General features: G+C 46.1%; 1 protein-coding gene across 1 annotated transcript in view; it reads left to right on the plus strand.

Moving 5' to 3' along the window:
* Nucleotides 1–17063: 17063 nt before the first annotated feature.
* LOC120409344 (deleted in malignant brain tumors 1 protein-like) overlaps nucleotides 17064–21848 on the plus strand; it is a 131574-nt gene continuing 126789 nt past the window's right edge. Inside the window, exons 1-4 of the mRNA XM_039547236.1 lie at nucleotides 17064–17155; nucleotides 19319–19348; nucleotides 19804–19848; nucleotides 20637–20787. Coding sequence (XP_039403170.1) covers nucleotides 17089–17155; nucleotides 19319–19348; nucleotides 19804–19848; nucleotides 20637–20787 — 293 coding nt within the window. The 5' untranslated portion in view covers nucleotides 17064–17088. The remainder of the gene's footprint in view (nucleotides 17156–19318; nucleotides 19349–19803; nucleotides 19849–20636; nucleotides 20788–21848) is intronic.

A 21848-nucleotide genomic window follows, 5' to 3' on the forward strand; every position in this document is an offset into this window, starting at 1 on the left:
TTACCTAACAATTTGGGGGCTCGTCCGGGATTCCTTCTGGTGCGGTGCCTCTGTCCAGTGGTCAGACCACTCACATACGAATTGGCAGGCGCCACGGGAGATTTCTCCCAGCCAATTCAATATTGAGGGGTCGTGTACTGGACAGCAGGATAAACGCCAGTTGGAGGGCTCCTGTCAGACACCATGGGTCAAGGGACTAGCGTGCCTCTTGAGAGTCCGCTGGGGATTGTAAATAAGTTATGGAATGAAGGGAAACTCCCAGTACAGACAGGAATGTCTAGGAGGAAGTTGTACACACTGTGTGTAAGGAATTGGACTGGGTATACCGCGGTATTGGCCGACTCGGAGATGAGGTGGCCTTCGTATGGCTCTTTCGAACTGGCTGCCTTAAGAGGAGTAAGGAGCCAGATCGAAAAAGACCATCCGGGACAGTTATGTTACTGGTTTTGTTGGGACACAGCAGCAGAGCTGTGGAAATCTTTAAAGATTATGGCAGTCAGGTATTCTTCCGAGAGTGAACCCCCTCCATGTTATTTCGATGAAGGGTGTAAACCACGGCGTGTTTTAAACTTGTCAGTTGGTCCCCACTGCACCTGCCCCTATTCCTCCGCAAGGGGACTCTCTCCAGAGTGCAGAGGGGAATCTGCAGGACTCCAGATTGGAATCTCTGCAGAGGGATAAGGAGGAAATGGAGGGGCACACCTCGGGAGGAGTTTTGCATGGGAGAAAGGGAAAGTAGCAGAAAGAAAGAGAAAAAGGAAGAATATAAGTTGATGGCTTTAGCTTTTCGCGGTGGTATTCAAGGCAGAAGCCGTGGCCGTGGCAGGGGATCTCAGGGTGCTCGGGGGAGAGGGTCCTGGCAACCCCAGCCACCAGGAAATTGTTTTCAGTGCAGACAACCCGGTCACTTTAAACGTGAATGCCCCTGGGGACGCCCAGAGGGTCCAGTCGCATCCGCAGATACTTACACCAGGGACGAATACACTCCTGCACCACCAGCCCAGCCCGTTCCTCAGGCCTGGATCAACTACGGGCAACAGCAGCAGCTGCAGCGAACTCAGCCTTCTCAATGACGGTACCCCGGGGGCGAAGGCAAACAATGTGATGGTCTTTTTTCCTTAATGTCTTTAGCCGTCTCTTTCCTCACTTTCTCCCCTCCCAGCAAAGAGCCTCATCTAACCCTTTCAGTCCAGGGACTGCCTGTCTGTTTCCTCATTGATACTGGAGCTACTTTCTCTCTTTTAAATCATGCCCCCTCTCCCTGGCTATCCTCTGAGGTTAAAACTGCAACTGGGGTGGAAGGCAATCCACAGTCTCTGGGACTCACTTTGCCTCTAAATGTTATTTATGCTGATAAATGTTTTTCTCACCGTTTTCTTTTTTCCCCAGCTTGTCCAATCCCTTTGATGGGCCGGGATTTACTCTGTAAGCTTGAGGCTACTTTAACCTGCACTCCTGAAGGGGTAGGATTATTGATGACAGTGTTAGGAGATTCGGCCCTAACTCAGGGTAATTGGGAAACCCCCCCCTCTCTCTCCCCTGACCTCACTGACTTGCCTTCAACCCTCTGGGGAATTTCTGACACTGATGTTGGCCTGCTCCTTTCAGCAGAGCCAGTAAGGATTCAAGTGAAGCCCTCCTTAGCCCCCCCGTCAGTTCCCCAATACCCCCTGTCGCTGGAAGCTCGGGAAGGCATCCGCCCCATTGTCGAGGGATTCATTGCACAAAAGCTAGTCCGCCCTCAGCGCACTCCCTGTAATACCCCTATACTGCCTGTAAAAAAGCCTCCTAAAAAGGACGGAGACCCTATTCGTTGGCGCTTTGTACAGGATCTACGGGTTATTAATCAATATGTGGTCCCTCTTCATGCAGTAGTTCCTGATCCAGCTACTATCATCAGCCAAATCCCCTGGGATGCTGAATGGTTCACTGTTATTGACTTAAAATCAGCCTTTTTCAGCATTCCTGTACACCCAGACTCTCAATATCTCTTTGGTTTCACCTGGGAGGGACAAAGTTATGTCTGGCAACGACTTCCTCAAGGCTACAGAGACAGCCCCACGATTTTCAGCCAATGCCTCCGCCACGACTTGGAAGGCTTCACCAGTCCGCAGGGATCCACGTTAGTCCTATACGTAGATGACATCCTACTAGGTAACCGCGAAGAAGCCGCCCTCCGCATCGATGGTAAGGCACTTTTATTATACCTACACACCAGAGGCCACAAGGTAGACCCTAACAAGATTCAGTGGGTCTCACAGAAGGTCCGATATCTGGGCTTCCTGTTAACCCCAGAGGGGAGACAAATGGACCCAGTCCGCATAAAGACTATCCAAAACTGCCCTCTGCCAAACACCAAGAAACAACTTCGAGGTTTCTTAGGATTAATTGGCTTCTGTCACCCTTGGTTGACGTCCTGTGGGGAGTTAAGCAAACCGCTCCACCGACTCACTGCTAACCTTGCTCCTGACCCTTTGCAGTGGTCCCCAGACACAATCCAAGCCTTTCAGTTACTCAAGGACAGTGTGGCCTCCTCCATGTCTCTCCGCCCCCCCCAATTACAGCAAACCCTTTCACCTTTTTGTCCACAAGAGGGGCGGAATTGCTAGTGGCGTCCTTACCCAGCTGAGCGGGCCCCACCATTTCCCGCTTGCTTTTTACCTAACAATTTGGGGGAACCCCATCCTGCACCTGGACTCTGGCAGCAGCTGCCCTGCTGATCACAAAGGCAAAGAGCCTGACCCTGGGCCATTTTACCACGGTCTGGACCTCTCATGCCTTGTCAGCCCTTCTGCGTAAGGGCACGACCCAAGTCTTTTCGTCCCATCGTCAGCAGCAGCTAGAGGCCGAACTCCTAGAAGACACTAACCTAATTTTTGAAAGGTGTGGGCCCCTTAATCCAGCTACCTTGCTTCCTGACCTGCCAGTCCTCCAGGAACAGCACGACTGTGTGGAAGTAGTTCATAGCATCTTACAGATAAGGAACAACCTGTTTGACGTGCCACTGGACAGCCCTGATTGCATCCTCTTCTCGGACGGAAGCTCCTTCTATGTTGATGGCAAGCGTTTCACCGGTTACGCAGTCACCTCTGAATGGGACATTCAAGAGGCCGCCTCACTGCCAGGCAACTGGGGAGCCCAAGCCGCCGAACTCTACGCCCTGGCCCGAGCTTGCCAGTTGGCCGCTGGTAAGACCGTTACCATTTTTACTGATAGCAAGTATGCTTTTACCCCGTACCAGTACCCACTGCTGAACTACAGTCGTGGGAGAGCCTCGGAGCCACTCTGGTCAAAGGGACCTGGCTTATGCCGGATGGCCGAGCCTGCCTCCCTCGCTCCACATACCCCGTGACAGTTCGCTGGCACCATGATAAGGGGGGTCACTACGGCACGCACGCCCTTGTGGACACCATCGCTCGCTTTTGGTATGCTCCAGGCATTCAACCCTACTGCCTGTCAATAGTGAAAGCATGCAGCACATGTCAGCGTAATAAACCTGCTCCGCCTCTTAACAAAATTAAGGGTAAAAGACCTCCGCCTGCTGCTCCATTTCAACATCTTCAAATTGACTTTGCAAATATGCCAAAGGCTTTTGGGAAAAAGCACCTCCTTGTTTTGGTTTGCCCTCTGACTTCATGGGTCGAAGCTTTTCCTACTGCTAATTGTACTGCTGCCACAGTGGCGAAGATCCTCCTTAGAGACATTGTACCCCGTTTTGGCATCCCTCTTATACTTGATTCAGATCGCGGACCCCACTTTACTGGTAATGTCCTTGGCCGTTTAGAACAAGGACTGGGCATTTCACACTCCTTTCATACACCCTACCACCCCCAGTCTAGTGGGAAAGTTGAGCGTATGAATAGGGAGCTTAAGCTTACATTGGCTAAATACTGTCAGGAAACAGGGTTAAAGTGGCCTCAGGTACTTCCCTTGGTCCTGTTTCACCTTCGTACTCGCCCAACCCGTGTATTGGGATTATCCCCCTTTGAACTGCTCTATGGACATCCCCCTTTCAAAGGCGGGGTGCTACCACGTGCTGATGTTTCACTATTGGGAGGGGATCATATGACCGCGTGCCAGTTTCTCTCCCTACAGGCTCGCCTCCGTACCCTTTGGAAAGCCTCGCAGTTTTCCCAGACCGTGCCGCTGGAAGAACAGATCCACCCGTTCCAACCAGGGGACTTCGTCTGGGCCAAAAAGTTCGTTCGTGGCGACGCCCTCCAGCCGAGGTTTACTGGACCCCACCAGGTTCTTTTAACAACCCAGACTGCAGTGTTCCTGGAAGGACGCAAATCCTGGATCCACCACTCCCACGTCAAGCCAGCCGTAGTGGACCACAGTGACGGACCAGCAGCTCTTGCCACCACTGAGGACACTGCCTCTGACCAGTGGACCAGCTTACCTCTTCATCAGACATCAGACTTAAATTGACTCGGAAAAAATGAGAGGACCTTTTATTCTGACAACTGTATGTTTTTTATTATGCCTTTTTAGTTTATTTTCTGCTTATGAAGATAATGCTTTTATTAGATATTCCCACGAGGTTAAAACTCGTATTTTAGGAAATAGAAGTAATTGCTGGGTATGTACTCAATTTCCAGTAAATGCAGAACAGGGACTCCCCTTCACACCCATTCCCCTGACCACTGCTAATATGACTTGGATGCCACCGGCTAGAATAAAAGATCCAGTCCAACACAATCTTACATGGGACAAAACAGGAGTGCCAATTAACAGATATCTCAGGGTAACAAATCAGACAGGATCACTGTGTTTTGTTAAAGAAAAAGGGTCAACTTTTGTGGGAACCAGTAAATGCAACATCTAAGGGAAATGGCTAAGAACTACTCCTCTGGCCAGCCACCTTATGATTGGTGGGGAGCCTTATGGAATTGGTTGCCTGGATTTGGGTGGGTTAAAAACCTCTTGGTGGGTATTGTTGGGGCCATAGTAATCCTTATAATACTGTGTTGCTGTATTCAGTGTGTTCCCTCCCTCATAAACTCATGTGGGTCAGTTTATTCTTTTTCTACTTCAGCCAAAGGCCTTACTCTCTTCGAGTTGGCCCAGGCTGAAATTGCCAAGCGGCCCTTGGCTCCTTAAAATGGGGTGTAGCTGTTGGTAAATAGTTATCCCAATAGCTACAAATGGAGGAATGTTGAGTCTGAAACTTAACTCAGACTACATGTCTGTGTCTGAAACTTTTAATCAAAAGCTCTGACCTGCGAACTACTCATGACACCCCCCCTCCCAATAGTAGCCATCTCCTTTGTCTTCTCTAATTTACATTTTAACCTGTTTTATCCTGTAGAATCTTGATTGATTATGCATGACCATTATGATCTGTTAATCACTTTGTTTACTTCTGTGTATAAACATTGATGCTCACCCCTAATAAACTTGCCACACTTACTCCAAAGCTTGGCTCTTAAGCTAAGGATGGTGTGAGCCCGTTGATCAACGAATTGTTGTCTGGTCTCTGACAGATCTCTGAGCCTCATACCAACTCCGCACAAACTCGGGTGCTGGAGAGGTGAGTAGGACTTGCTTTTTACCTAACAATACCTCTGATAGAATCAAAAGTGTGCGCTGAAAAAGCAATGCAAATTTTAAAAACTCTATGTAATAAATGGGTCGCACTTGAAAGAAAAATGTGTCCGGTGAGGCAGTCTGGGGGGTGTTTATCGGACCTTTGATAATGTGGCTTTTGACCAATCAATAACTGAGTGTGCAGAAAAAATGTAGCTGGTGTCTAGCCACCAGCTGGAGCAATTAAGGGGCTATTTTGCATTAGCGGTAAGCAGGGCCTCCACATGCCCCAGACAGACGCATGGGACCATCCATACTTTTGTCCATAGTTTAAAGCCTTTGGTGGCATTGCCCATTATGCAGAAGGTATCTTTACTGCATGTCAGTTTAATTTTCATATCCATGCCGTTCAACAAAAGTTTTTCTTGAAAAAACAGGTCGCTATATAGATGACCCGCCAGTCCTGTTCTTGGTCATCAGATTTACCTGCCTCACACATCCTAGATTCTCACCATCCAGCTCTGTTGCTTCATGTTGTCTGGGAGTGTCTTGATAAAACAGGGCAGTGGAAAATTGTATGACAAGGGTGTTGTCGCTGTAATTAAGCACTGATTCTATAAAGGCTGTTACCAGATTTGACCATTACTTTGGGGGTATGCTCATTTATTAGGGTTACTCTGGGCGGGGAGGAGGGGTTTCTGTAATTCTATCAATGTACTGCTTGTCACTTGTGTTTTCATATGGAGCTCTACTTCTCCCTTCTGCAAGTCCCCTCCCAATGGAGCAATCCTGCAGGACCTAGGTTCCCCGGGGTTGGGTTCCTCCAGCCCCAGAACCGGATGAACACACACACACTCACTACCTAACAGAGCAATTCCGAGTGGACCAGGTCAATCAGCACTTTCAAGCTGACCCCTTATATGTCCCTGGACTTAGTGGGCTGGGTCAAGCAGCACTTTCAAGCTGCCACCCTCATGTGCCACAGGTACTGCACTGGAATAGAGTAAGCCTGAGCAGGCTGGGTCGAACAGCACTTCCAGGCTGCCACCCTTATGTGCCCGTGGACTCAGCAGACTGGGTCAAGCAGCACTTTCAAGCTGCCACCCTCATATGTCACAGGTTCAGCATGTCCCTATCCCCACTTTCACGTTACAATTGTACTGGTAGTAACCCACTTGATGAGCAAACCCCACAGTATTTTTGGATGCTAAGGGATCTTTAGCTTAGGTAAGAGAAGCGTTGCTGCAGAGTAATTGGGGAAGCTAAAAATACAAAAGAGTAAAGTTCAGAGAGAGAGAGAGAGGGAAGCAACCAGCTTAAAAGCTATTTACACAAGGAGAGCTTAAACCAACATAATAGTTACATTATTAAAGGTTACAAAAGTTATATTTAGAAAACAATACCTGATCAAACAAGTCAGGGTTAGAAAGTTATACTTGAGGTAGAAAAGAAAACAGAGAGAGAGAGAGAGAGATATCACTACTTCCATGAAGCTTGAACTGGTTTGGGTTCCCAGGTGATGGTGTTAGCTCAGGGTCCTGAGAGCTGGAGACAGGCAGAGCCCCCAGCACAATCAGTCAGGAGAAGATGAAACCCCAGTGGAACTGATGCAGAGTTTGGATCCATGCATCAGAACACTGACTGGGTAGGGTTTTTTGTAGGGAAACAACAATGGTTCAAGGGAGAACACTAAATTTGTTTATGGGTAAACTGATGACTCAAGGGTTTTCTTTAGGCTAGACAATAGGAGCTGATCACTCTTGGCTATGGGTGGCGTTCCTTCCAGGGAGCTCACAATGCAACTAGGCAGCTTTAGTATTTTGGATATGAGTCAAGGATTCATTACTAGAATTGGTCTGATAACTGCTGAGCTGGGTTTGTGCAGGCGTAAGTCCATTAACGTCTGGAGCAGAGATCCCCCAGGATGCAGTGCTTCCCAGAGTTCAGTGTGATTCTTGCCTTGGAAACTCTGTTCTCCATTCTGTATGCTAATGGAGATGCCTCCCTGTCCCATCTTTGATGCAGATGAGGCTTGGGAAGTTTCCTTAATCCTATCACCCTTGTCAGGAGGGGTCTAAGTGTGTCTCCCACCGCCCTTCACTGCTTTCTGCAAGTCTTTTCTCTGAACAGTTTTGGTTCAAACAGAGGCTGAGGGGGGGTGTCCTTTTATGAGTCAGGCAGGGTGGATACTGCACCCTGGTTCCCCAAGAACACAGAGCTGACTGGTATCAAGGCCCTGTAAGGGTAACAGTTGTTGCTTTGGTTTACGAGTTGGTTTCCCAAAGTGACATCCAACTGACTGAAAATAGATGCCATGGGGTAATTCACCAGACCCACCTTGGCCGCTCTGCTTAAGGCACTTCCATATTTTTTTACAATCTTGCAACACAGCAGTCTGTTGTTTAAATCCATATAATGTATGCCATTTCCTGCTACAAAAAAAGTCGATGGGGGCAGCCTCTGTAATGGCCAATAAAGGCGACTCTTTGATGTAGTTGCTTTTCTTGAAGCTGGTCTGCTTAGGGACTATTTGGAACAAGTCTAGTTTGGGTTTGATGCACTCTTCAGAACCACAGTGAACAAAAGCCATGCTGATTAAAATTTATTTCTTTTGCCAAGTGCAGAGCATCTCCTCTTTCTCCCAGGCTTCTTCTTGGGCATTCACTTATGGCTGGCCCTGCGCATCAAAGCCCTTCTTTTAAAGGGTTTTGGGGGGCCCATGCATTGTGGGTATGATGCATTTCTCTTTCTTTTCCTCCTTTTAATATACATCAGCCCTGATCCCTTCTGAGCAGATGGACGACCCACCTTCTCCAGAACAGCTCAGGAGACGTGGCTTACCACCTCTCTAGCTATGTTTTGAGCTGATATTTTTAGATGGGATTTAACAATCTCTAGCCCCCTCCTCCAAAGCAGTAAGGCTTTTCAAAAGAGGCTATGGAATATTCCACCCAGGCCAGCTGCAAACATCACAGGGGCCCCATGATATCGAGGAAGGGCATATCCAGTCTGGGCTTGTAATAGTTTCTGTAAACGGTGAAGTCCTCATAATTTTTTAGGGTCACCGTAATGTTTTGCATTTTTAAAACTTTACTCTCTCTGAGAATGCAGGTCCAGCTTGATGACCACCTTGAACGGTAAAATGAGATGTTTCTGTTCTGGTCTATCTTTATTTCAAAGGTGGTGATGTCAATGTGATGTTTCCTGGCAGGGATGAAAGGTGGTTTATCATTGATGATAGTGACAAACTTATTGTTCCTTCCTCAGATGGGGACACAGTGTAACGGAGGAATGAAAAAGTCCCCAACAAGCTGGTGCTCTACAATGTCCATGTATGGATACAAGGAGTTGAACCCCTCCTGTAATGTCTGCTGAGAAGGGGATTTTTTTTGGACACTGTGATTAGGGCCCAAACCCAGAATATTAGGTAGCTCCCTGCTGGTAGAAATGTATAAGCACCATCAGGGGATTTAAGTCTAACTTTTCTACCCACAGGGTCACAGTTCATGACCACCTTAAGTGGTCCTGGATGACTAGCCACAGTACTGTTCATGTAGTCCAGTAATTTGGATATGGACAAGTAACAGTCTTATTGTAGGGTGAAACTCCATTTCTTATCTCCAAAAGTGATTTTGAAAGGGACATCTTCACTGATACTGTTCCAGTTGTGTGGGTATTTTATTTCCACTAACCCTACCTCTCAGGCCCCCAGGAGATCCAAGGATTTAACTAGCTGTATTGTAAAGTTCAAGTTGGTATTTTGGGGAAATCCCAGAGCTGGCATTGCTAGGCAAAGTGTTGCAAAAGCTGCCATGACTCATTTCCCCCCTCACCCCCCACCTCTTTGCAGGCGTAATTGTTTTCTTTCATGTCTAAATGTCAGAGTTGAGAAGCTTCCACCCAACTGTTAAACGTATTGAGCCGTCCAAACATTTAACCACTAGCTGTTTTTTTCCCTCCCCTTTGCTTTCTCTGCTAGAACTTTTTCAGTCCTGTAAATCCTGTCCTCTTTGGGGTTAACTTTTTATAATTCTTCAGGGTACTCATCCCCATAATCTTTTAATTGGTATACATTGATTAAGGCTTCATCCACTATGGATAACTCATCAGGCCCGGGGGAGGGGGAGCATTGCCCCCAGGGCGAGTTCGGAGGGCCCCAAAGGAGGGCCCAGGGCCCCAGCCTCCTCCCTCCCGCCCTCCCTCCTCTCTCCGCCCGTCTCCGCGCCAGCCCGCCGAGCCGCCGCCCAGCGAGTGCCGCGGGGGGAGAGGCCCGCCCGGCTCAGGGGCCTGAGCCCGGCCCGGGGCAGAGAGTCGCGTGGGGGGGCGGGGCAGCTGCGCCGGGCTCTGGCCGCCCCTCGGCTCACCACGCGGCCAGCCAGGCCCGGCAGGCTCACGCTGGTAAGAGGGCGGAGGGGGGCCCGGTGGGCTGGGAGGGCCGCCCGCGGGCGCCCGACCGCCGGACGCTGCGCGGGCGCCGTGGGCGGGGCCCGGCCCCCTTCTGTGTGCCCCCCACCGCCCCCGCGGCCCGGCCAGACCCGCCACCGTGGCCCGGCTGCGGCGCGCGGCGGGCCGGGCGGGGTCCGGCAGCGGGGTAGCAGCGGGGGGTTTCCGCCCGCGGTTGCCGTCCGCGGCAGGCGGCGGAAGGGCCCGCGAGCCGAAGACCGAACCCGGCCCTGATCTCGGGCGGCCCTGTAACTCATTGCTAAATGTTTGTTCATAACCTTTTCCAAAGTCCTTTGATTTTAGATCATCTCACATGCTCGCCTTTACTAAAAGGGGCAACAACTGGCTTTATTTTAAAACTGTCTCTGTAAGCCATTTTCCATACCTTTAGAGAATTTGAGGGGTTAACATCAGTGTGTCTGGTACAAGTAATTCTGTGAAAGCTCTGGTTGTAACTCTTTATAAACTCAGGTAACACATTGATGTAGCAAAAGGTGTTGTGGGATGTAAAATATCTCCACATCCTAGATTTTAAAGTGCTGTTAAATCACTCCACAGCCCCCTCCCCACTCGACGTCATTATTGGTAACAAAATGGCGAACATCATATTGCTTTAACACTCTGCTTAACGGTTTGTTTAAAAATTCTTTTTGCCGATTGGTTTGTAATTTTGAGTCACATGACCTTTGCTGAAAATAGCTTTAAAGGTGTTGGATACTTTGCCATCTCTATTGTCTTTTAGGCCTAAGGCCCAGGCATGTTTGGATAGAATGTCTATTGCTGTCAAGATGTACTTAAAACCACTATTGTTTTTGGAGAACTAGTGCATATTCACAAATCTGCCTGCCGTTGTGCCTTCACATCTGAAACAACTAGCTTGTTTCTTTTAAAATGTATTTGAGACGGTTTGCATAAAGTGTAAGCATCCTGATCTGAAAGTCAAGCTGTTACCTGTCTTATATTCAATGTTTTACTAGGCTTTTTGGCAGCTTGAAGTAGATGGTTCACCCTTTCAAATCTCCCAACTTCCCCGGCGGTGTGATGTATTCTCTTTAACAGAGCCTTCAGCATAGACAAGACTGTTAGTTGTAACATCTTTTACTAACATGAGTATGGAAGGGATACATTCACATTGACACATTTAAATAAGTTTTATTAATCACCTGGTTTAACACATCCTTTTACAGCTGCCTTTGGAAAATGGATGCTATGACCCCTTCCATTAGGGGGGTCCGAGCTGCTTCATTCTTCCATTTTGTTCTTATCCAGATTTTCCTCTCAAGCATGAGCAGAAACAGCTGATGCATGATAGATTTACCCCCACAGGGCTACCAATGTGTAGGTTCTCAAGGGCCTCTAAGAAGGTGTTGTCAAGCTGCCAAGAGATTTTCAGAACAGAAACAGTGTAAGCCCCCTTGTTTTTAGGTTTATGCAACCTTGAGTCAGTTCCTACCCCATTATACCCCATCCTCCACTGCCACTTCTTATCATTCATTTACCTGTGCAACATCTTCTCCGTTCACCTTGTCCACCAGCGACTCTCATAAGCCATGGTTGCCTTTCTCCACAGGAGTGGGCAACAGGAGGCCATCACGCTCACGAGTCTCACTTATGAGCGCTCAGGTGTCGGGGTCAAATTCAGGCTTATCCATCAACGGTTGGGCCAAAGGGCTCACCTCAGTCATTCTCTCCTCCTCTTCCTCCTCAGAACTTTGGCTGATGTAGCAGTTTCTCCGCAATCGAACTCCCTGGAGCTAAATCAAATTCTGAAGTTCTCACAGTGGTGGTGAAGGGGTTCATGTTTTCTCTGAGCGTTTCCACAATTTCTGAAAAACATGTTCTTGAAACGAGATGGCCTTTTCCACACATTGTTGGGACTTTCGGTGTGGTGCTGCGGGGGTTTCATCCTAGACCCTCATGCTATACATATTCTGATTGGTACATGTTTCTCTTCTGGGATGACCTAAGAGGCTGAAACCCTCGCAGATTGGTAGAGCGTGGTGGGGGAGTTGTTAGAGGCGTCACATGACCCTCTTCCAGGCAGGTAACCCCACCCCAGCACTTTCTCCAATTGGTCAAATCTGTTCTCGTGGCAGTCCTAAGAGGCTGAAACTCACTCCAATTGGTAGAGGGCAATGGGAGGAGTTGTTAGAGGGTTCACATGCCAACCCTTGCTTCCGGTCATGTGTCAATCTTGACCCTGGAAGTAATACCTCTAGGTGGGATTTTAGGGTGACAGGTGGGAGGGGCATTAGGGATCAATGTGTGGGGTCATTTGATTGAAGTTGTACTCCACCTACTACTGAATAATCAGAGCCAGATCTTCAGATGGTGTACATGTATCTCTATTGACTTTAGTCAAACTGTATTTATTTTACACCCAGATGAGACTCTGGTCCATAATCCCACATGAACTAAAACAGTGCTTCTCAACTTGTGGTCCATGGACCACCACTGATCCTCAAAACCCTTCTGGTGATCTGCATAGCCAATTCTCAGTTTATCTAAACTGTGGGGATTGAGTTGATGAAAGGCAAAAGGTGTGCTGTAAACGTGTGTAGTCTATTTTAGGAAAAGGTTCAAAAATAAAGTTGGGTAATGATATAAGTATCACTTTGGGGAAATGGCCGGGAGAATTTCTTATTTTCTAGGTCCCCAGACTTAAACTCTTTCCTTGTGAAAGTTTGCATGTTCCAAAGACCTTGAGAGCTAGCGTGACCATATTTCCCTATGCTGAATAGGGGACACTTGTTAAAATTACTCGTATTCAAGCGAGTACAATAGCAATGAATCAGAACTATGCAGTACAAACATTCAAATCAATACTGTTAAAAAGAAATACTGCGTAGTTGGATTCTTTTTATTTGCCTTCTTATCTTCAAGACTTTAGGGTTCACATGGGGAGGGGCAAAACACACACACACACACACACACACACACACACACACACACACACACACACACACACCCCTCTCTCTCACACAGGGAGGATGACTGACTGACCCACTCTCTCTCATGCCTGTCTGGGTGCCCAGGATGGACCCACCTCTCCAAGTACCTGGCACCACGTCTTTCCAAGGCAACATGTGCAGGGGCATGCAGGGTCACATGCCCTTCTCCCCAGATTTCTGCCAGGGTTCACACCAGAATGTGGCCAGCAGCAGCCTTTCGGCACTGTCGAGGAGAGCGGGGAGCGATGACCTGGCCCGTGTCTTTGCAGAGCTCATCATTCCCCTCTCCCTGGCTCTCGCCCCATGGCTGGAAGCAGCTTGTCCCTTCCTGCTCGCACAGTGTTGAAAGTCAGCTAACACCTCCAGGCTGCTGCTGACCACCGACATAACCCAGCTGCCTCAGCATGGGCAGGAAGGGGCTAAGCCAAAGCTTAGGGAAAGGATGCATTGTGCGCTAAGCCAAAGGATGCATTGTGCACCAGGGCCCAGGGATCCTGACTGCAGGGGTTTCAACAAACCCGGCCAGAGAGGTGGCTCAGCAGGGGAAGGTGCCTAAGGGATGGAGCAGCCTCATGCTCCGTGGTGGCAGGACTTGGGGGGGCAGGTAAAGAGGGGGCTGCTGTGGATCCTGCAGGGCCAGGGTGTGAACAGGCTGGAAATTACTTCCCCCTGCCACTCCAGAGATTAGCTGAGGGGTGGAGAGGCTTCCCTGTGCCAGCGCTGTGCGGGCTTTTTTGGGCACATGCAGGGCTTGGCTCCTCCTGGCCAGCATCCTCGTCTGGAGGTTTGGGGGCTTTCCCAGGGTGCCGGCCCAACCAGAGGCCGGGGAGGAAGAAAGGCGCCTGCTGGCCAGGCTGTTGGTGAGCTGAACATGCTGACCAGGGGCTGGTTCTCTGCACAGCACTGGGAGTGGGACATGCCCAGTTGGGGGAAGTGAAAGGGCAAAGCAGGGCGAGGACAGTGAGAGGGGAACATGTAAGGGGCGGATGGATGGGCAGCAGAGGCAACAAGTAACTAGCTGCCGCCTGGCACCTGCCCATACTCACCAAGCCCTGCTGGCATGCAGCTGGGGCTGCGCTGACAGACCAGCAGGGGGAGTGGCCGGCCCTGCGCATTGCATCTTCACCCCACCACCAGCCTTGCCACACTCACCCCCATCGTCTGCCACTGGACCTTCCCACTTACCGCTGGTGGGCGGGCGGCTGGTGAGCAGGGATCTGACCAGCAGCAGGACCTGCCAGTACTGACGAGGGGAAGACAGAAAATATGGGACAATTTGCCCGTTTTTAAGAAAAAGTTGGGACACCTGCAGGAGGGCTTAAATATCGGACTGTCCCTTTAAAAACGGGTCATCTGGTCATCCCATTAAGAGCTATGCTGGTGGTAGTTTTAACTCTTTGTAGGGCCACCCCAAAGAGACAAGTCAAAGAGTTTCAGAGACAAGGGACCAGACAAAAAGCAGTTAACTTCCTCCTTCCCCCATGTTGGGGCTTGAGCAATAGGCCAACAACCTAGCTTCATAAATAAGGTAAGTTATAGAAACATAAAACAGATATTTCTGGCAAATGGTATAATATACAGCGGTGGTCCCCAAACATTCAACTGTCTTTCTGTACCTGCTGAGCCAGTAGTTGAATCTTTCCTTGGTGCTGTAGAGGGGGTTGATATATGGCTTCATCAGTCCAGGGATCAAGGGCTAGGCTGGGTCCCACAGGATCACTATTGGCATTTTAACATTCCCAAAGGTAATCTGCTGGTCCTTGCTTGTAGCTTTCTGAACAGTCCTGTGTTCTTAAAGATGTGAGCATCATTCACCTTCCATGACCAGCCCACATTGATGTTGGTGATTCACCACTGCTTGCATAATGATAGAAAAGTAGCCCTTTCTGTTGATGTACACTGTGGAAAGAATGTTTACTACCAAAATAGGGATATGCATGCCATCCATTGCTCCACCACAGTTCAGGAACCCCATTGCTGTCAATCCTTCTACTGTGTCCTGCCGAGAGTCACAGTCCTTTGTAGCAGGAGGCAATAAATGGCCCTGCAATACTTGCATGACAATGGTCTCACAGTGTGTTTTCCAATGCCAAATTGATTTTCCCTGACCAGTAGCAATCTGACATTGCAAGTTTCTACAGTGCAATCACCACTTGCTTCTCCATTGCTAATGCAGCTCTCATTTAGGTTTCTCTGCACTGGAGGGCTGGGACAAGCTTGGCACACAGTTCCAGGTATGTGGCCTTGAGCTGCTAAACGTCCTTCAGTCATGTCTTGGCATCCTAAACCTGCGTTACAATGCAATCCCACCAGTCTGTGCTCGTTTCTCATGCCCATCTGCAGCTGCTTTGAATACCAGCAACAACCTTGAATTGGTTCTTGCTATGTCTTGCAGCAATCTGTCCTCCAAGAAATCATATTCCCCACAGACTTGGTTCTTCTTATGGCTCTGCAGATACCATAGGATCTTGAATCCTGTGTTTGCCACACTACTGACAATAGTGCAGAGCTGTGCAGGATCCATGCTTCTGTCAAAGGCTATAAAACCAAGTTGAGCAAAGCCAGCTTCTGGGCTGCTGGCAGGTTGTTAGGGTCAGAGCTTCTGTCAGAGTTGGTGGACAGTGAGGAGGGCAGTGCAGGTTTGTGGGATTTTGAAAAAAAGTGTGAAAATTATGGGATACAGATGACATTATGGGATGGAGTTAGTTGTACACTGGGAAGTTGACCCCTTGCTTCCTGACGCCCCTGCGTGAATTGTTTTTACCCCCACCAGGCACTGCCAAAACTTCCCAAAAGTCAGTGTGCTGAACGGTGGCAGGATGCAGAGTGGGATACCTATCCAGGGTGCACTGCACTGTGCATCTGTACACGCACTCCTGCTGAGTACATGCACTGCGGACACAAGCAGCCAGTATACATGTGCATAAGTGATATACCAACTGTGGTGTCTGTAGGCTGATGTAACTTGCATTGATAAAACTTTGTAGTATAGACATGGCCACAGACCATCCCTTTGGGGATATAAGGAACCAAAAAAAAGACTCTGTCTTTATTCTTTACCTTCGGAGACAAAGAAACCAAGAGATTTGATCTCTGTGATGTATCCTGGTAAGGCTGGCTAGAAAAAAGCCCTGGAAAGGAGACTGAGTGAGAGAACCCATTTTGAATAAAGACTGTATCTTGCTAGGTTAATTTTTAGTCTTTTAGAAACATATTTTCACTTTTATTTCCTTGTAACCATTTCTAATTTTATCCCTTTTACTTGGTATCACTTAATCCATGTTCATCTGTTAATAAGTTTGTTTTATAAATCATCAGCGCTGTGTAAGATCAGTAGAGTGTATGCTTCTAGAAATGTAACAGGTTGGAGTGTTTTATTGTCTGTGTAGATAGAGACAGTGAACTTAATACTTTCACTGTGAGGCTTCAAGGAGAGAGACTGGCCCCTGCAGTAGGATCATTTGGTGGCAAATTTGGGATTAGAAGGCTACAAATTCAGGATTAGAAGGCTATAAAACCAAATTGAGCAAAGCCAGCTTCTGGGCTGCTGGCAGGTTGTTAGGGTCAGAGCTATAAACCAAAACAGCACGGCCACAAGACACCCAGCATTACAAGGTGGATGGTGACCGAATCCATTACTGGTCTGAGCGAACCCCAAAATATCAAAAAGGCATCAATAAAATATTCTCCAAATACTTGGCAGTAGTTTATTTGTGATGCTGTGATTCAGTCACATTTCTTAAGTATGTACTGCAGACAACTGACTGACCCTTGAAACACCATTCCTTCTTGAAGGAAGGTAAATCTGTAGAAGCACCTCACTGCCACCCACAGCCTCAACCCTTTCATGCCATCAGCAGTAGCCAGGAAGAATAAAGCCCCTGGATCCACCCTAGAGATGTGAAAGGTAACTTTTGATTCATACATGAATAACAGGCACGTGAAATGTTCTCCAGGAAGTGAGAAGTGCTACTGTTCAAACATCTTCCTGCAGAGACCAGGAAGTTTATAAAATAAAATAAAACCAGGGACACCTTCATCTGAGACTGAAATGAAATAACTTTTTATTGATTTACTGTAGACGCAGAACAGAATATTGAGCCACGCCCCTCCATGGTCAGCGCCTATAAATTCTGGTGCAGCTTTTGTCAGGCACCCTGACAAGATGGGTACCATAATGTTCTTCGGTTGGATGATACTTTTAATTTCCGAAACTCTGCAGACTACTCAAGGTAACAGGCCTACAATTCTTCCAAAGCCATTCTTTCAAAAATGTAAAGAGAAGTTTTGCTCATTTTTACTGGGTCCACATCTAGAACTTCCAATAATGGCAATGGGAGTTTTGTGCAAAAATTAAAGGTAGCGTAGGGCCACATTGGCTAGCACAGCTTTATTCTGTTGAAAAACGTGAGCCAAGGAAGCTAGTTAACTATAACTATTATTTGAACCATGTACTAAACTGCTCAGTATGATGAAATTAACCTTGCTCCCACTGCCTAGGGTTTTGTGTTAAGGGCTTGTATCACAACTGAAATCAAGTCAATCATTATACTGTAAGTTACTGATTTCATGTCTCCAAATCTTTGTGTTCAGGGAGGGAATTAAGGAGGGATGTGGTTTCTCTTGCTAAAAAGCATATTTATTTTAAAGTACTTCAAATGTAATACTTCCAGGTCCACAATGAATCACCCAGTTTATATTTCATTAAATATATTTTAATGACATGTAATCAGATATGCATGTAAAATTATCATAGTGTATTTGGGGCAAATGAAATATTACACACACCCTAGCATGCAGGCATCTTCCCTTTGTCGGTGATTTTCTTTCTTGCTATATTATATGATTAGTTTGGGTAACAGGTTCAAAATGTTAAACCAACCTATTCTAAACAATCCTGTAAAGCTCATATTATATAACTTAAGACTTTGTACCTGGAAACACTGTGGGTGATTTTCATAACTAGTATTTAAGCAGCATTATAGATATTTTTATTCATATCAGGCCCTTGATTAAATGAAAATTTTAAAGGGCAAGTGTGCTATAGAGTGTGTCTATCCTTTCAGTGTATTGATGAATGGTTATGTTGTAACAGGGGTATAAGGATATATGAGTGAACCCTAACTGTAACCTTAAAGCTGGGCAACTTCTTCAAAACAACTTAAAATCTGGCTCCTTCCCTAATCTGAAATATCCTTCCTAACCTACCAATCATAGGATCTGAGTTACCTATGTGCTCCCTGCTGAACAGATGGCTGGCCTCCTAATTATCTGACCTAGCCACCTTTCTTCCTCTAGTCTCTCTCTGTGTGTGTTTCTTTCTCCCCATCTCCTATTTCCTCCTTAGACTCTCCACATCTTTTCTTCCTCAGGATGGCCCTGACTCCTGCTTCCTCCAGCTTCTCCCACACTTTTTCTACTAACTCTCACCATTACTACCCAGTCCCTTGAGCACTGCTTCCCAGTGGGAGAGATTATTTCCGGTGCTCTCTATGCATTATGCCATTGACTGCTTCAGGCACCTCTGTATTTTTGGCACCTTTCACCTGTGTTGCAGTGAGCAGACCTGTAAACTTACATCCCTAATGGACAGCTTAAGCAAATAGAAAGATGAGAAAGAGGTAGGCAGTGGTGGCTCCCTTATAACCTTTAGCGCAGAGCCCTCAGCTGGGATGTGGTTGACCCAGGTTCAATTTCTCTCTCTACCTGATGCAGAGCAGAGATTTGAATTTGGGTCTCCCATATCACAGCAGAGAGCCCTAGCCAATGGACAGTGAGATATTTGGTGTGGGGCTCTCTGAAGCTTTTCTTTTGAAGGTGGTCTTCTTTATATAAATAATTAAATAGTCAGTGGAGAAGGGACTTGAATTTGAGTCTCCCACATCTTAGGCGAGTGTCCCAACCACTGAGTTAAAGGGTATCAGGAAGCTTCCGCCTACTGTTTTGTGCATCTAACCCTTTATTTCCTGTGCTTCTATTTTAAAATGCTCTAAAAATCATTTCATTTGATCTAAAATAATGTTTTTGTCATTTTGATGATTTTTTGGGGGGGCACTTTCAGATCAAACCAAATGGATTTTTTTTAAATTTTTTGAAACTGCCAGAGAACTGAAAAATCCTATATTCACCCAGTCCCAGTGTTCACTCCTGCTATTGATGACAGATATAGACTGACTGCAAGAAAAAATAACTTCAGGTCACTTGTAACTGACCAATAGTATCGTGCATTGCTTCCAAATTTACAGTTTCAATTCTATGCAAATTGCAAAATGTTTTGGTATTGCCAAATCTACCTTTTTTTTTTCTGGAAAAAGTTTTGGCCTAAATTTTTGCCCAGTTCTAGTTATAAGACACTATTAACTGATGCTAAAATTTCTCACGTTTCACCCTAACAGTTTCTGGATATACAACAGCTTCAGAAACAGGTAACTTATCACTTACATATTATCTATCGTGACATAAATTTTAATATGCGGACATGCACATGTACAGAATCACTACTGAAATGTATTACAGGCAGAGCTGCTAGTGCCATTACTTAAGGTTGCCTAACACTGTCCATGATAAGGTCCAATTTTCAGTGCTTATAACTTTGCCAAACTTCAACCATTTAGGCTCAAATCCATGAATGTTTGCCACACACTGATGTATTTTGGGAAGTTTCAGCTACAAAATTTCTTCTGTTTTCAAAAATAAGATTAGGGAAAACATGTTGTTTTGCCCAGGTTAAAAACATTCTTTAAACTGTTTCATTAAGGAGCTCTTGCGCTTCCATGATTGGGTGTAGGGAGCTGGAATTTGGCAAAGAGGAGGATATACTCTTGGCCAGCCTGTGAAAATTCACCAAAGGTCTCTAGTTTTGCCTGTTATCTTCCTGCAGAAACACCAGGATACACTCTAGCATGGCCCTGGTACACAACAACTGGTAAGTGCTAACTCATGCTGGTTTCTCTCAGGGATTTCTCTTTTATGGGATTCTGTGCTTGAAATGTTTCGCAACTGTAACATATGATTTCAGGGAGCCGTTGCCATGTGACTGAAATGAGAGGATGGACAGGTTGAACAGTACAGCTGCATGTCGCAGCCGTAGTCTAACATATTGTACCCTCAGAGAATTGAGGTGTGGAGAATAAATAAATAGTTCTCCTCAGTCCATCCCACACTCTCTCACTTCTGTTCCCTGTTCTTCCCCAGGAGATAGTAAGGCACATTTGCAACTGTTTTTAGTTTGAGGATCAGATTTTCAAAAGTGCTGCTCCTCCCTGCACATATGATGTTTTTAGGATCCTTTAAGCTTGTTAGTTGAAAAGCAACTTTGTGGAAGGAGGCAAATCTTCCTATATCAAAAACAAAGAAACATTCACATGAAACTCTGAGAAGCTAACCCCTGATTTCTACACAATTTTAAAAGTGTTTGGGATGAATTCTATCCTTACCTACATCAGTTGAATTCCATTGACTTCAGTGGAACAGGCTGAAATAACAGTTCTGTAGAGATTTGTACACAAAACCTTGCTATTCTGTGCTTGAAGAATGAAATTATCTTAGTCATGTCTTTATTTCCCAATAGCTGGGGACCTCACTTCCTATGTGTAGCTTTTTTACCTCTGATTGTCACAATCCAATATGACCTCCCAGACTCACAAATTAATGTTTCCGTAACTATAATTGTTCTTACAGAAATATTGATCTTCGCTTTTATGGTTTTTTTAGGCTATTACCACTGTGGTGGCCACCTCTCGGGTTTTTCTGGGGACTTCTCTAGTCCAAACTATCCTAGTTATTATCCAAACAATGCACGATGCATCTGGGAAATACAAGTGGAATATAATCATTATGTAAACCTCCAGTTTGACCATGTTGCGTAAGTAAAGCACTAGATATTTATAAGTAATTTAGCCTTTTTTAATCTTTAATTATTGTGTTTTAAAGATGATAAAGTCATTAGAGGAGAAACTAAATGGATTCTTGCCTCAGTTCTCATGGCTGAGATGTTTAGAGATTCCCAAAACCTGAGCTGGCTTTTGTAGGTGATAAATCTGAGGAACTGTCACAGATTGAAGTATCAGTAGAGGAGGTTTAAGAGTTCTGAAAGAACTCAAATGTTGAACTATTAACTAAGGTTTGTAACCTGTCCAATGACTGGAAGTTAGCTAATGTAATGCCAATATTTAAACAAATTAGTTGAAACAATAGTAAAGAATAAAATTGTCAGACACATAGAAAAACATAAAAAATCATGTCTTACTAATCTATTAGAGTTCTTGGCTCTTACGTAAATTAAGCTGTCATGGGATAAAAGGAAAGGTCCTTTCATGGATTGAGAACTGGTTAAGGACAGGGAACAAAGGGTAGGAATTAATGGTAAATTCTCAGAATGGAGAGGGGTAACTAGTGGTGTTCCCAAGGGTCAGTCCTAGGACCAATCCTATTCAATTTATTCATAAATGATCTGGAGAAAGGGGTAAACAGTGAGGTGGCAAAGTTTGCAGATGATACTAAACTACTCAAGATAGTTAAGACCAAAGCAGATTGTGAAGAACTTCAAAAGATCTCACAAAACTAAGTGATTGGGCAACAAAATGGCAAATGAAATTTAATGTGGGGCTACAAGTGTGCAGAGGCGGTCAAAAAGCAAACAGGATGTTAGGAATCATTAAAAGGGGATAGAGAATAAGACTGAGAATATATTATAGCCTATATATAAATCCCATGTACGCCCACATCTCGAATACTGTGTACAGATGTGGTCCTCACCTCAAAAAAGATATTCTAGCACTAGAAAAGGTTCAGAAAAGAGCAACTAAAATGATTAGGGTTTAGAGAAGGTCCCATATGAGGAAAGATTAAAGAGGCTAGGACTCTTCAGTTTGGAAAAGAGAAGACTAAGGGGGGACATGATAGAGGTATATAAAATCATGAGTG

Source organism: Mauremys reevesii, linkage group 7 (assembly GCF_016161935.1).
Source record: "Mauremys reevesii isolate NIE-2019 linkage group 7, ASM1616193v1, whole genome shotgun sequence".
Taxonomy (NCBI): Eukaryota; Metazoa; Chordata; order Testudines; family Geoemydidae; genus Mauremys; species Mauremys reevesii.